Source organism: Microtus pennsylvanicus, chromosome 20, assembly GCF_037038515.1.
Source record: "Microtus pennsylvanicus isolate mMicPen1 chromosome 20, mMicPen1.hap1, whole genome shotgun sequence".
NCBI classification, from domain to species: domain Eukaryota; kingdom Metazoa; phylum Chordata; class Mammalia; order Rodentia; family Cricetidae; genus Microtus; species Microtus pennsylvanicus.
This window is the reverse complement of record NC_134598.1, coordinates 1490689-1503157: the sequence shown is the minus strand read 5'-3', so window position 1 is coordinate 1503157 and position 12469 is coordinate 1490689. Positions and strand designations below refer to the sequence as shown.

The 12469-nt window shown below is 43.7% G+C and overlaps 1 protein-coding gene across 1 annotated transcript in view; it reads right to left on the bottom strand.

Moving 5' to 3' along the window:
* Hmga2 (high mobility group AT-hook 2) overlaps positions 1-12469 on the bottom strand; it is a 114395-nt gene that overhangs the window by 10383 nt on the left and 91543 nt on the right. The window contains exon 6 of the mRNA XM_075954223.1: positions 2116-2148. Within this exon, the coding sequence (XP_075810338.1) occupies positions 2116-2148 (33 nt within the window). The remainder of the gene's footprint in view (positions 1-2115; positions 2149-12469) is intronic.

The window sequence follows — 12469 nt, the reverse complement described above, 5'->3', positions numbered from 1 at the left end:
CTTCCTCTGACTCAGACACACAGCACCTGTTCATTCTCTTTCTCTTGATTTCCTTCCTGATGAAGGACAAGGGGTTAGCAGAGCACATTGAGTGTTATTTACATTTTGTTTAGGTAAAGATTGCTTAAGGACACTGACTATTTTTAGCACTTGTCTGTGCCGTGCTGGGCTTTCAGGCTGAGGAATAACGAAGTGAATATATTGTGTTCTAGTATGATTTTGCATTTACCAGACTTGTAATATATACAATTATTTTAATTCACTTCCCTCGTATCCTTATGTGCATCTGAAAACTTTAGAATTTTTGTTTGTTTGTTTTTCTATGTAGCCCTGGCTTTCCTGGAACTCACTCTGTAGACCAGGCTGGCCTCGAACTCAGAGATCTGCATACCTCTGCGTCCCCAGCGCTGGAATCAAAGGCGTTGGTCACCACTGCCCGGAAAAAACCTTAGTTTTATCCTAAGCAGTGTTTTTTAGAGACACAGACACATGCGGACATTGCCTGCATGGCGTTTTCCTAAGCAAAGCAACATCCTTTTAAGAAAAAGCTCTCTAGGAAAGCCATCTTTTTTGTGGGTATTTTCAATTCTGTGAAAGAGGTTTCTGAAGAGCTTCATGACTTGCTGACTGACTCGACTAGGTCCTACCTGCATGTCCCGAGTATCCGTTCAAGTCAAAACGGGAAGAGAACAGCAGGACCTCTTTTGCTTTGTTTTTGGTGCTGAGAATTGAACATAGGTCCCCACGAATGCCAGCCAAGCCTCTGCTTTCCGCCTGAGTTATATCCCTCCCCAGAATATTATATTGCTTAGTTTACAGCCTTGGAAATTGTGATTAATTTGTGAGTTATATTTTCTTCAAGATGTATTTCTTCAACAAGTACAAATTTCTTGCTTCTCTGCATTCACTGTAGCTTGGATAAGAAACTCCAGGCTTATGACTAAAGGCAGTGAAGGTAACTTTAATATCGCTGAGTTATGATTTCTAAGCAAGGCCTGAGAGTTCATTACCGTGAAACATTAGCATGATTTCCAGTTGATCAGCTTCACTGGAGGTGTTTTAGGATATCAAATAATACAGAACAATTCAGTGATCAACTGGTTTTAGCCATACATTAAGAGTAATCTACAACTCGTAAGTAAGTCCTATGTCAAGCCAAAAGACTGGGGACAGTCTGGAGGAAGAGACAACATGTAAGAACTGGGAAAATGGGCATAACAGATGACTCAGAGGTTAAGAGCACTAACCAGCGCTCCTTCAAAGGTTCCGAGTTCAATTCCCATCAACCACATCTATAATGAGATCTGGTGCCCTCTTCTGGCAAGATCTCATTATACATAATAAATCTCGGCATCTATAATAAACAAATAAATGTTTTAAAAAAAAGAATTGGTAAAACAAGCCAGGCATAGAGGTGCACACCTTTAATCCTAATACCTGGGAGGAAAAGACTGGTGAGTTTGAGGCCAGCCTGGTCAACATAGTGAGTTCCAGGCCAACCAGGATTATGTAAAAAGAACTTGTCTCCAAACAAACAAAAATCAAAAACAAATCAACAAACAAAAACAAATAATAATAAGATTAAATTCTTATTTACAGCTCCAACATAGTTTTATTGTGTATGGTACTGTGCCTTTTTCACACTGAAGGTCTTGGTGTTTTGTTGCTTCCGTTTTCTCTCTCTCTCTTTCTCTCTCTCTCTCTCTCTCTCTCTCTCTCTCTCTCTCTCTCTCTCACACACACACACACACACACACACACACACACACACACACACACACACGGGACCATGACATGTGAGTGGAAGTCAGAGTACAAATTGCAAGCACTGGCTTTATCCTCTACCCTGTGGACTCTGGGGGGCAAACTTGGGCTGTCAGGTTTGGCAGCAATGCCTGCACCAGCTGAATCATCTCACCGGCCCTGTTTGTGGTTTTCAGTCAATACTCCCAGACTATATTTATTCCTGACTCGGAAGGATAAAGCAAATGGTCAAGAGTATTTCTATGCACAAGCAAAATGAAAAAATGCTAACTTAAGGCTTGGAAAACTTTTTTGGGTACATATTTTACTTGTGTTCTTTTGGGAGAAAAATCATAAAAGATCATGTCTCACCTGAGCAGGCTTCTTCTGGACGACTTGCTGTGGCTAAGGAAGAAACAAACAAGAGAAATGTTATATTTTAAAAGGAAACGTACAGGGGAAAAAACTTGAGTATTCAAGCCTTGAATGTGGGTTTGGATCTGCAAAGCAAAGGAGAGAATTCAATGTCTGAAAAGTTGATCTAAGTTAAAGAGTGTTTATTCCCAGTCTCCACTGTGAAGGAGGACACCACAGGCTCTCTAGTGCCCCCAATGGAATAGATTCGCTGTAAGAATAACTCAGTTTTCAGTCTGCATGTTATAAAACTTGAAAAGCGGAAAGCCCCAATAGCCTAACGTTTTTTCAAAATCTTTTCCAAGACAAAATGTATAAACCACACAATTGCCCATTTAAAGAAGTCAGCTGGAAGGAATCCTTACTATACTCAACAGGTGAACACCACAACCTAATTTCAGAGCATTTTCACTTTCCATAAAAGAAACTTTGTACCCAATTGTGGCAACTGCCTGTTACTGTCCACCTCTCTAGTCAACTTCCTAAGCTGAATTTACTATCAATCCACCCTCTGTTATATGAATTGGTCTGTTCCAGACATTTCATAGTGGAAGAATCATGCAGCATGCTTTGCACGTCTGCCCTTTCTCGTTGGTGAGGACGGGAATGCATATGGTAACATCTGAGATGACTAATCTTAATTGCATTGACAATAACCATGGAAATACACCCCCCCCCGGGTGTGTCTGTGAAGAAGTTTCCAAGAAGGTTTGACTGAAGAGAGAGGACCCACTCAGAAAGGGGCAGCACCATCCCATTGTCTAGGTCCCAGAGGGAGGAAAAATGAGGAAGGAAGTTGAGCAAATACACTCATCTCTCTGTGCTTCCGAAGAGAGAAAGGAATGTGATCAGCTGCCTCAGGATCCTGCCCCCCGTTGCTTCCCACCACTGTGAACTGTGTGGCTTTGAACTGTAAGCCCAACTCTGCCCCTTCTGTCTTAAATCACCATTGTCAGGCCTCTTGTAACAGAACCGAGAAAATGACTACTATAGTATCAACACCTAATTGCTTTGTTTGGCAAATGTATACCACATTTACCTCTCGGATGTGCGGTAGTCGGTGTCTCTCTGGGCTGTTTCCACCTCTTGGCTATTATGAGCAGCTCCTATGAGCACTTATAAACACACTCCAGTGTGGGTATGTTCTATTTATTATGGATAACGTGGAAGTGGTAGTGTTGACCCTCCCCAAGTTGAGCAGCTTCTAGATGGGTTTCCAAAGCGGTTACACAACGGTGTCAACATGTCAGGCCCACCAGTGATGTACTGATTTTCCCGCATATGTGCCAGCACTTATTACTGTCTGTCACTTTTATTCTAGACTTCCAACTGGGTGGAAAGTTAAATACCGCTGCTCCCATTTAAATTCTCTATTCACTAATTACACGAAACAATTTTTATGAGCCTACTAGCCATCCATTTAGCTCTTGTAAAGAAATGTGTCTTTAAATGTTTTGCTCATTAAAAAAAAAACCAAACCTGTTATTCATTTTTCTTTCAACATTGAGACCTGTGCTGGTTAGGCTTATGTCAGCATGTTAACTAGACACAGGTTACAGTCATCTGAGAGGAAGAAACCTAACTTTAAAAAAAGGCCTCCCAAGCCAGGCGGTGGTGGCGCACGCCTTTAATCCCAGCACCTGGGAGGCAGAGGCAGGCAGATCTCTGTGAGTTCGAGGCCAGCCTGGTCTACAAGAGCTAGTTTCAGGACAGGCTCCAAAACCACAGAGAAACCCTGTTTCGGAAAAAAAACAAACAAACAAAAAAAAAAGGCCTCCCTCAGAGCAGGCCTGTAAGGCATTTTCTTAATTGGTAATTGACGAGGGGAAGCCCAGCCTATTGTTGGTGGGGCCATCCCTGGGCTTGTGGCTTTTGATTCTATAAGAAAGCAGGCTAAGCAAACCACAAGGAGCAAGCCAGTAAGCAGCACCCTCCATACTCCGCATCAGCTCCTGAATACAGGTTTTTGCCTTGTTTGAGTTCCTGTCCTGACTTCTTCAGTGATGGACTATGGATGTGGAAGTGGTAAACCAAATAAACCGTTTCCTTCCCAATTTGCTTTAGGCATAGTGTTTCATCACAGCAATAGAAACCCAACTAAGAGAAGACCCAAGGGTTCTTTGCACTCTGGATACAATCCTTATCAGATCTGCAGTCTGTGAACATTATTTTCTGTTTCATGGATTGTTCATTTGTTCCAGACAGGGTTTCTTGGTGTTGCCTTAGTGTTCCTGGAACTCACTTTGTAGACCAGCCTGTCATCAAACTCAGAAATCTGCCTGCCTCTGCCTCCCCAGTACTATGATTAAAAGTCACATGCCAGCAGCCCAGCTCAATCTATTCACTTTTGTGATGGTGTCTTATGAAGATTTATTTTCATATCCACAGCTATGCATTTCATTGTCCTGGTAGACCAGTACTCCTCTCTTCTCTGAGTGAAACTTCAGAGTGAGATATTCCTGCAGCCTAAATTAATTTTCCATCAAAGTTTCTTCAGCGGTACAAAAGGTATATTTGAAGCCCCAGTCCTTTGATAGATCACTTCCTGAGGATGTTTATGTCTTATTATAAACCCTATTAATTCCATTTACACAATTCCTGAAGTTTGCAAATATAACTGAGCCACCTTGATTCAAAGATGCACGAGAAAGAAATGGAATTGCTACACGTCTTCAGAAACATAAGAACTGAATTAAACTCCCTATGTACAGAGTACAGAATGTCTGTGTTGTGGGACAATGGTCTTTTATCCTGTCACTTGTATTTTAAATAAACGCTGATTGGCCAGTCGCCAGGCAGGAAATATAGGCGGGGCAACAAGAATTCTGGGAAGAGAAAAGTTTCAGTCTGCAGCCCTTTAGCCCCAAAGAAGCACACAGAGGAAGCCAGACACAGAGCAAGGAAGATGCGACCGCCGAAAAAGGTACCAAGCCATGTGGCTAACAGAATAGATGGGACGGGACAGAAAACTCAGTCAACATGTCTACAAAGGACTGATGTTTCCTTGTATATTGAAAATATTATATAAAATTTGCACAGTATTTTTTTTGTCTTTTTTCTTTTTTATCTTTTAGTTGCACAGCATTTTTTAAAAGATGGATGATTTTAAAAAACATTTAACGACTTAAAAAGGGAGGAAAAAGATATTGTTACTTACTGAAGAACAAAAAAAGGAAAGGTCTAACCCGTGACTTTGAACGGAAGTAGAGATGACATCACCCAACCCCAGATTTTTGAGATGATGGCTTTTTTGTTTTTTCTTTCTTTTTTCTTTTCCCCAGGCAGACTTGAACCCAAGAAGCACAGGACTTCATGCCTCTTAGGATCCAAAAGTGTGCACTGACGGAGTATTCATTTCCAAAAGGTCACTTCTAAAGAGAAATCACCTTTCTTTTTCCTCATGTCTCCTGCCGCTTACACCTGTGCCCTTTAACTCCCAGGCCCTTTTAAACCCACACACATTCTCACAGGCTGCCTGGCTCCTACTCCTCGCCAGCCCCCTCCTTTCTTGGCTGAGGAGCTCCATTCACGCGAGTGCTGCACACTGCGTCTCAATGAAACTCTCGGAAAGAGCTGCCAGCTCACCCAATTTTCCATGAATTAGGTCCTGACACTCCAGGGAGGGGAAAGACAATGTCTGAACCTCTGCCAGCCTTGGCTGCGGGCCTAGTTCATGTCACAGAACTTCTCCCAGCCACACTTAGACACAGCCCTCCATGCTTCTCAGGCCACCAAACAAACAGACCCTTGAACGCTTTCAGTGCTTTCAGTGCTGGTTGCGGTTAAGGTTGCTGGGATGTTTTCCCAGCCTCTGGCACCCGATGGCTCCAGACTGTGCCCAGAAAGTTTTTGCTGTTGTTGTTGTTTTGTTGTTTTTATTTTTATGAATGGCTTTGGTCTTAAAAAAAAAAAAGCACAGACCAAATCATAATACTACCGCCATTCATAAAAACAGAAAGGAAGTAGGCTGCCAGCTGGAAAGCTTTCGGGACAACAAACTGCAGGCCTCTTATCTTGCTTGCGGCATCTCTCAGCTCAGAACTAAGTGTTGAGACAGAGAAGCAGAGTTCTTACGGTTCTTGGCAGCAAACACATTTGGCCACTGCCGGCGTCTTCATAAAGACTGGTGATAACTCTGCTTATTAATCTCCAGCATGGCTAACATTATGTTTTCATAAATCTTTAAAAAATGCGTACTCTTTTACACATGTGTAGCCTACAGAAATACCTTTTATACTTTGCACGCCTGCCCCCTCATGCCTGGGAAGGTGTGTGCCTCATTGCTTTCATTTTCTCACCAGGAAACTGAGGCATAGGGACGTCAGTCTCTCTAGTTTATTCCTGAAACTGAAACAACCCGAGTCTATCAGTTCTTTTAATCTCACGAGGAGTCCTTTCACTTCCACAAAATGGAGCAATTCAGTCTAGAACCAGTCCAGGAGGAGGTGGAAAAAGAGGCTCACTTTCCTCCGTGTGTCTCTCAGGAGTGTTCCCTCACCCACCCAGGGCAGTCACTACTAGGTCAAGCCCTCCTATGTCAGTCAGCTCTTCTTATACGGATGCCAATGGTCCATAAGGGCCTCTGAGGCCGGGGTGCCTCAACATGCTTGGTCTTCTCTTTCTAATACAGCGAGTGGGAGATCTCTGTGAAATGTTTGAAAGGTGTGGATTCCATACTGATTGTTCCCTGGAAGAGACAGCAGCCTCTTCCAAGTCTTTCACGTAAGACAATCCCAACGGTTCCGTGGCCGGAGAAGTGTGTGCACAGGGATTAGAGTGGAGGCCTGGTGTGCAGCCTTCCCACGTATGGAGAACTTAGAATTCACCACGAGAGACTATGACACCTTTCACCAAGCTTGTGTGAACGCCTTGTATGGGTACCTGGGATGTGTATGTTCACTGCGCATGCGCAGGTGGGAGTACGTGGGGTCTAGATGCCAATGTCTAGGTGTCTTCCTTACTTGCCGTCTGCCTTCATTATTTTACACGTCTCTGTTCATGCACACATGTACAGGTGCCGCCACATGTATGTGAGGTCAGAGAACCACTTGTGGGAGTCAGTTGCCTTCTGCCGTGCGGGTTCCACGGAACTCAGACTGTCCCTCTTGGTACCAAGTAGCCCTTATCCACAAAGCTGTCTTGCCGGTCCTCCACCTTACTCTCTGAGATCAGACTTTCAGTAAACCCGGAGCTCACTTATTTACAGAAGCTGGCTGGCCAGCCAGTTCCAGGGATCCACCTGCCTCTGCTTCCCAGCGCTGCGAGCTGACACACCTAGCTTTTTCTGCCAGTACCACAGATCCAAAGTCAGGACCTCATGCCCATTCATCCGTCCGCCGCTTTAGTCACTGGGCCAGCGCCCTAGACTCTTATTTAAACTCCTAAAATTCAATTCAGGAAACTGCCTCTCAGAACAAAGCATCACCATCACCATGACCAGCAACCTCAAGAGACCTGGAAGAAATGTTTTTATTAATATAACAGTAAAGTAAAACTGAGATCCCGGAGGCTCTCCTGATGGGCCGCATCCTCGAGGGGCCTCTCTGACCACAGACCTCAGTGCACTGCTCTCTAACCCAACCTCGACACAAAGCCGTGCACTCCAGCAAATGAACAGCTGCTGACATTCATGTCAGAATCCCATGAATGTGTATGAAAAAGGAAAGGGCATATTTTGGGGATCCTGAGATCTGAGCAGCAATGTGGCAAAATTGTTTGCTTGTTTGTTTATTGGACACAGGTTCTCACTATATAACTTTGGATGACCTGGAACTTGTTATGTAGACAAGGCTGGTCTTGAACTCAGAGATCTGCCTGCTTTACCCACCACCCCCCACCTGGCTAGCTTTTCTATTCTTAAAGTTCACACTGTATTTTTGCTTTAAAGACTGTGCAAAGTACTTTCAATTCAATTTTTTTCCTATAAGACATCCTTGCATATGGGAGGACATGCTCCCTAGCTACACAGAACAACAGAAAGAAGAACTAAGTGCCTGTAGGTTCCAGGCCCACAGGTTCCTCTTGAGTGGCTATGCTCGTTCTTAGGGTTATCAGAGGACAGAGTATAAATGTCGGAAGCAGTATGCCCTCAACACAGTCGAGACAGATGCTATAGTCCAAGTTCACCAGGTGGAAAGACTCGTGTGTATGCCACAATGAAAGAAGACATCTACAAGGTAATGGACATGAAATCAAACACTATCTGAAGAGAGAAATAATTAATGTACAAATCTGTTGTCACTATTCCAACTTGTGGGTGACATGCTTGAAAGTCAACTTAAGATGCCTATTGTTATTATCCATAAAGCAGTTACATTAAGATGGATTTGGATTTGCATTATACATATATTTATTACACACACACACACACACACACACACACCATTCCCATATGCTTGAGAGGAAATAACGGTGTTATTTGCACTACCATTTGACTTTCACTGAATCTAAAAGCATTATTTCAGGTCTTACATTGAAATGCAAAGTTTTTAGTTATTTACTTATTTATTTAGGTTTTGGGGACATGGTCATATATAGCCCAGAATGGCCTTGGATTTGTTGTGTAGCTGAGGCTGGTTTTGAATTCTTGATCCTCGGACTTCCCTTTAAGGATTGTCATCACGGGTGTGTACCACGCCACCACACCCAGTTCTGAAATGGCTTTAGAGTTTCACTTGGCTCCCTAAGTATTTCCTAGAAACTATAACATTTAGTCACAGAAACTGAATTTTAAACTTTAAAAGCTGAATCATGATTTTAGGCATATCCTTTCCTAAAGGATAAGTTTACTGGTAATTTCCTATGTTCTCAAGAACTACAAAGGGATGGTTTATGGGCTGGGAGCCCTGTGATACTTAAGTGACCCTCATCTCTTCTGGAGCCCAAATTTAGCACTGTTTTCTTGGCACTGATGTGCGGCTAGCTTCAGCTGCAGAGCAATTTTCCTTGGAGGAAGCTTAATATTCAATCGAAGAAATGTTAGCTATTCCCGAACGAGCTAGCTTATATCCTGAGACATTTGCACCAGTTATGGAAATGAGCTCTTCCTCTTCCACATTCTCACAGTTGCAGAGAGGCCCCAGCATCCCGGCTTTTCCCAAGGATGTCTTTCTCTTGGATCTTCCCTCACAAGTTTCTCTGCGTCTCATGACTCTTTCCTTAAAAATCTGTGAATTACAATGTCTCTATTTCTTTTTTTTTTTTTAAGAAAAGCTATTTGGATGGCTTTCCAACTTAGTTCTAAATCTAAGAGGAACTTCACATCAACCCCACAACTGTCTGCTTTAGCTTGGCTTCCCGGATAGGCATTTTGTCATCTAACAACCATGAAGCTGTATTTAGGATTGTTGGCATTTTCCAGAACGTAGCTCTGAACACTGATTCATGAGCACATCACCAAGCAAAACCAACTTTAATAGATGAGGATGTGACTTAATTTCACATTTCCACTGTCCATACAGGAAGAGCACAAAACGTATAATAAAGTGACTGACTGCCCATCGTCCAACACGCTTCTCACAGTGGCCATCTGAAGTAGTGCCGTTCAGATCCACACGTGAAGGTGGGATGACCTTCAGACACTCACAAGGTCAGCCAACAGGAATCCCAACTCTAGCCCAGGGTACCTGGTTCACATCTTTTTCTTTTTTTCAAAATTTATTTATTTATTATGTATACAATATTCTATGTATGTGTATGACTGCAGGCCAGAAGAGGGCACCAGACCTCATTACAGATGGTTGTGAGCCACCATGTGGTTGCTGGGAATTGAACTCAGGACCTTTGGAAGAGCAGGCAATGCTCTTAACCTCTGAGCCGTCTCTCCAGCCCCCCTGGTTCACATCTTTTGATCCCCATATCACATGGTCCCAGAGAGGTGGGTCTTTGGGGTAATCTTTCAGCTTACCCCCATGCTTTTAATTATTTTAAAATGACAAATCAGTGTTTTGGCAACTATTGTTTGAAACTAAAGAATATATAGGTAAAATATTTCTAAGACGATAACTTCATGAAGGAAAATGACCAAATGAGAAAATTATATTTTAAAATAACTCTTTTTAAAGATCAGGGTTAGAAAGAATGTCTCCAATATATTTTAAGGACAAATCAGCATTAGAAAACTATTTTTATAGTAACAGCTTGTCTCAGAAAAGAAGAGTTTTTGTTGTTGTAAATTCAAGTTATTGAGCCAGGCCTTGCGGTATACACTTGCAATCTCGAACTTAAGGAGGCCAAAGCAGGAAGATCATGGGCTTGAGGCTGGTCTACACGAGCTACATACTCAATACTAAAAGAAAACAAAACAAAGATTCAATGTTTCACAAACTAAACAGCATCTTGTTTCTTGTCGGATTTCTGTTGAAAGCAGACATCCCGCCTCATCGAATATGACCCTATTGCTATCTATATACCTGCCTTACCCCTTTTATTTATCTTTAACTCCCTTCAACCTCTAAAAAATTAAGGCGAGGCTGTGGATGCGAAAGTACCTGTGCTGAACACGAGTGAACTATTTCCTTGTTTTGTTTTTATCACTTGCTCTCCGATCTGATTAGAGTACGGATGTGAGCTGTACAGCCTACGGTGTCTACAGCATAGGAAACACAAGGCAAAGCTTCCACACCGCAGGGCTTCTATTCTCATGCTAGGCATTGTTGTTTGGGACCAAAATGTGAGGACGGGTGGAGATGCCTGCCTTCTGTCCGGATGCCACATAGGTCCCCGAACAAGCTCAGTGAGGAACTGTCCAGCCAAAGAGTGGTCCTCCCCCTTCGTAAGGCTGTGACCCTTTCACACAGTTCTCGGGTTGTGGTGACCCCTTCCGACACATAAGAGTATTTTCGTTGCTACTTCAGAACTGTAATTTTGCTACTTTTATAAATCGTATTGTACATAAATGTGTTCAGCTGATCTTAGGTGACCCCTGAAAGGTCTTTGGACCCCCTGAGGGGTGGCAACCCTCAGGTTGAGAACCATGGAGCCAAAGGAAGGAAAAGCTCCCCCTTCTTGCTGAGCAAATTCCCCTCTAAGATAATGGGGTGGGTTTCAGCTCGAGTCAAGCCACCTCTGAGCCCCGAGAGAAAGGTCAACTTGTGTCAAAGGACAATAAGAAACAGAGACAGCAAAAATCAGTTTGGTGGTCGATAGGAGCCCCTTCCCAGCCTTGAGATCAGACCACAGGCTTTTTTTGTTGTTCGTTGCTTTGTCCTGTCTTTGTGGGCTGCATCCGATGAGGTAGAACAACTTTCTATATACAACCTACAGTCTCAGTTTTACAGGTATTATGAGAGGCCTTTCCTGGCCGGTCTCAACCATTCCTCTGGAAACTCTGCCCCGAGTTCCTCCATCATCGGCTCAAGAGCCCTTCCCAACAGGACAGCCCGTACGTAAATGTGCCCTGCTGCCTGAAACCGGGCTGTAACTCAATGGTCGTGTCCAAAAGGAATTCCGGGAATGCTGGGCAGTAAATGAATAACATGAGCTTGGGCCCCACACTCAGGAGTGTCAACTGACGTTTAATGGGAGTCAATAGGAGTTCTGCTCAGTTACACTGAGGAGCAGAACCCCGGGATGTGCAGCCCCCCCCCCCCCCCAGCCGGCAATAACTGCTCTCTTTGTCTTACCCTGCTCTTCCAACTGCCTGTCAGTTCAGCAGGGAGGATCCCAAGCCTATGAACAAGTTGTCTATTGAAATGACATGCTCGCCTCTCTTTCAGATGCCATGGTATTCGAGTCCTTGGCTCTAGATAATACACGCTTTGGTATGTCTGGACTTGCTGCCAGAAATGTGTATGTTCCTCTGATCTTGGAGGGAATGTTACTACCGGTGGCTTTTTTTTTTTTTAGGTTTTAATTTCTTAAATAAAGGAAGGATGTTTAGAAGGCACTGGCTGTATTGTCCTTTCAGGATATGGAAGTTGGTTTGTCTGAGGCAGGTTTTTGGTTTGGGGTGGGGTGGGGAGTCCCTCCAAAAGAACTCAGTTTAGAGATAACTTTGTGGTGCCGAAGGAGTTCTGCCGGGAAAGGAGCTGCAAGACAGGGCTAGAAAACACAGTTTGGGAGATAGAAAGAGCAGACATCAGAAGCTGGGACTCACTTTGCACAAGCAGTGCAACTCTTCAGCAATTTAAAAGTTACTTTTCCTCATCTGTGTGTGGATGTTTCACGGGGTGGTTAGGGGTGGCTCCCCAGGAAGTCACCACAGTGCACAGCTCTGACTGCTGGCAGCAAGAATGTAATAAACACCACTTAATAGCACGGAGGCGGGCGGCCAATGGCGGCAGTGGTAGCAGCAGCAATGGAGGCACCGTCC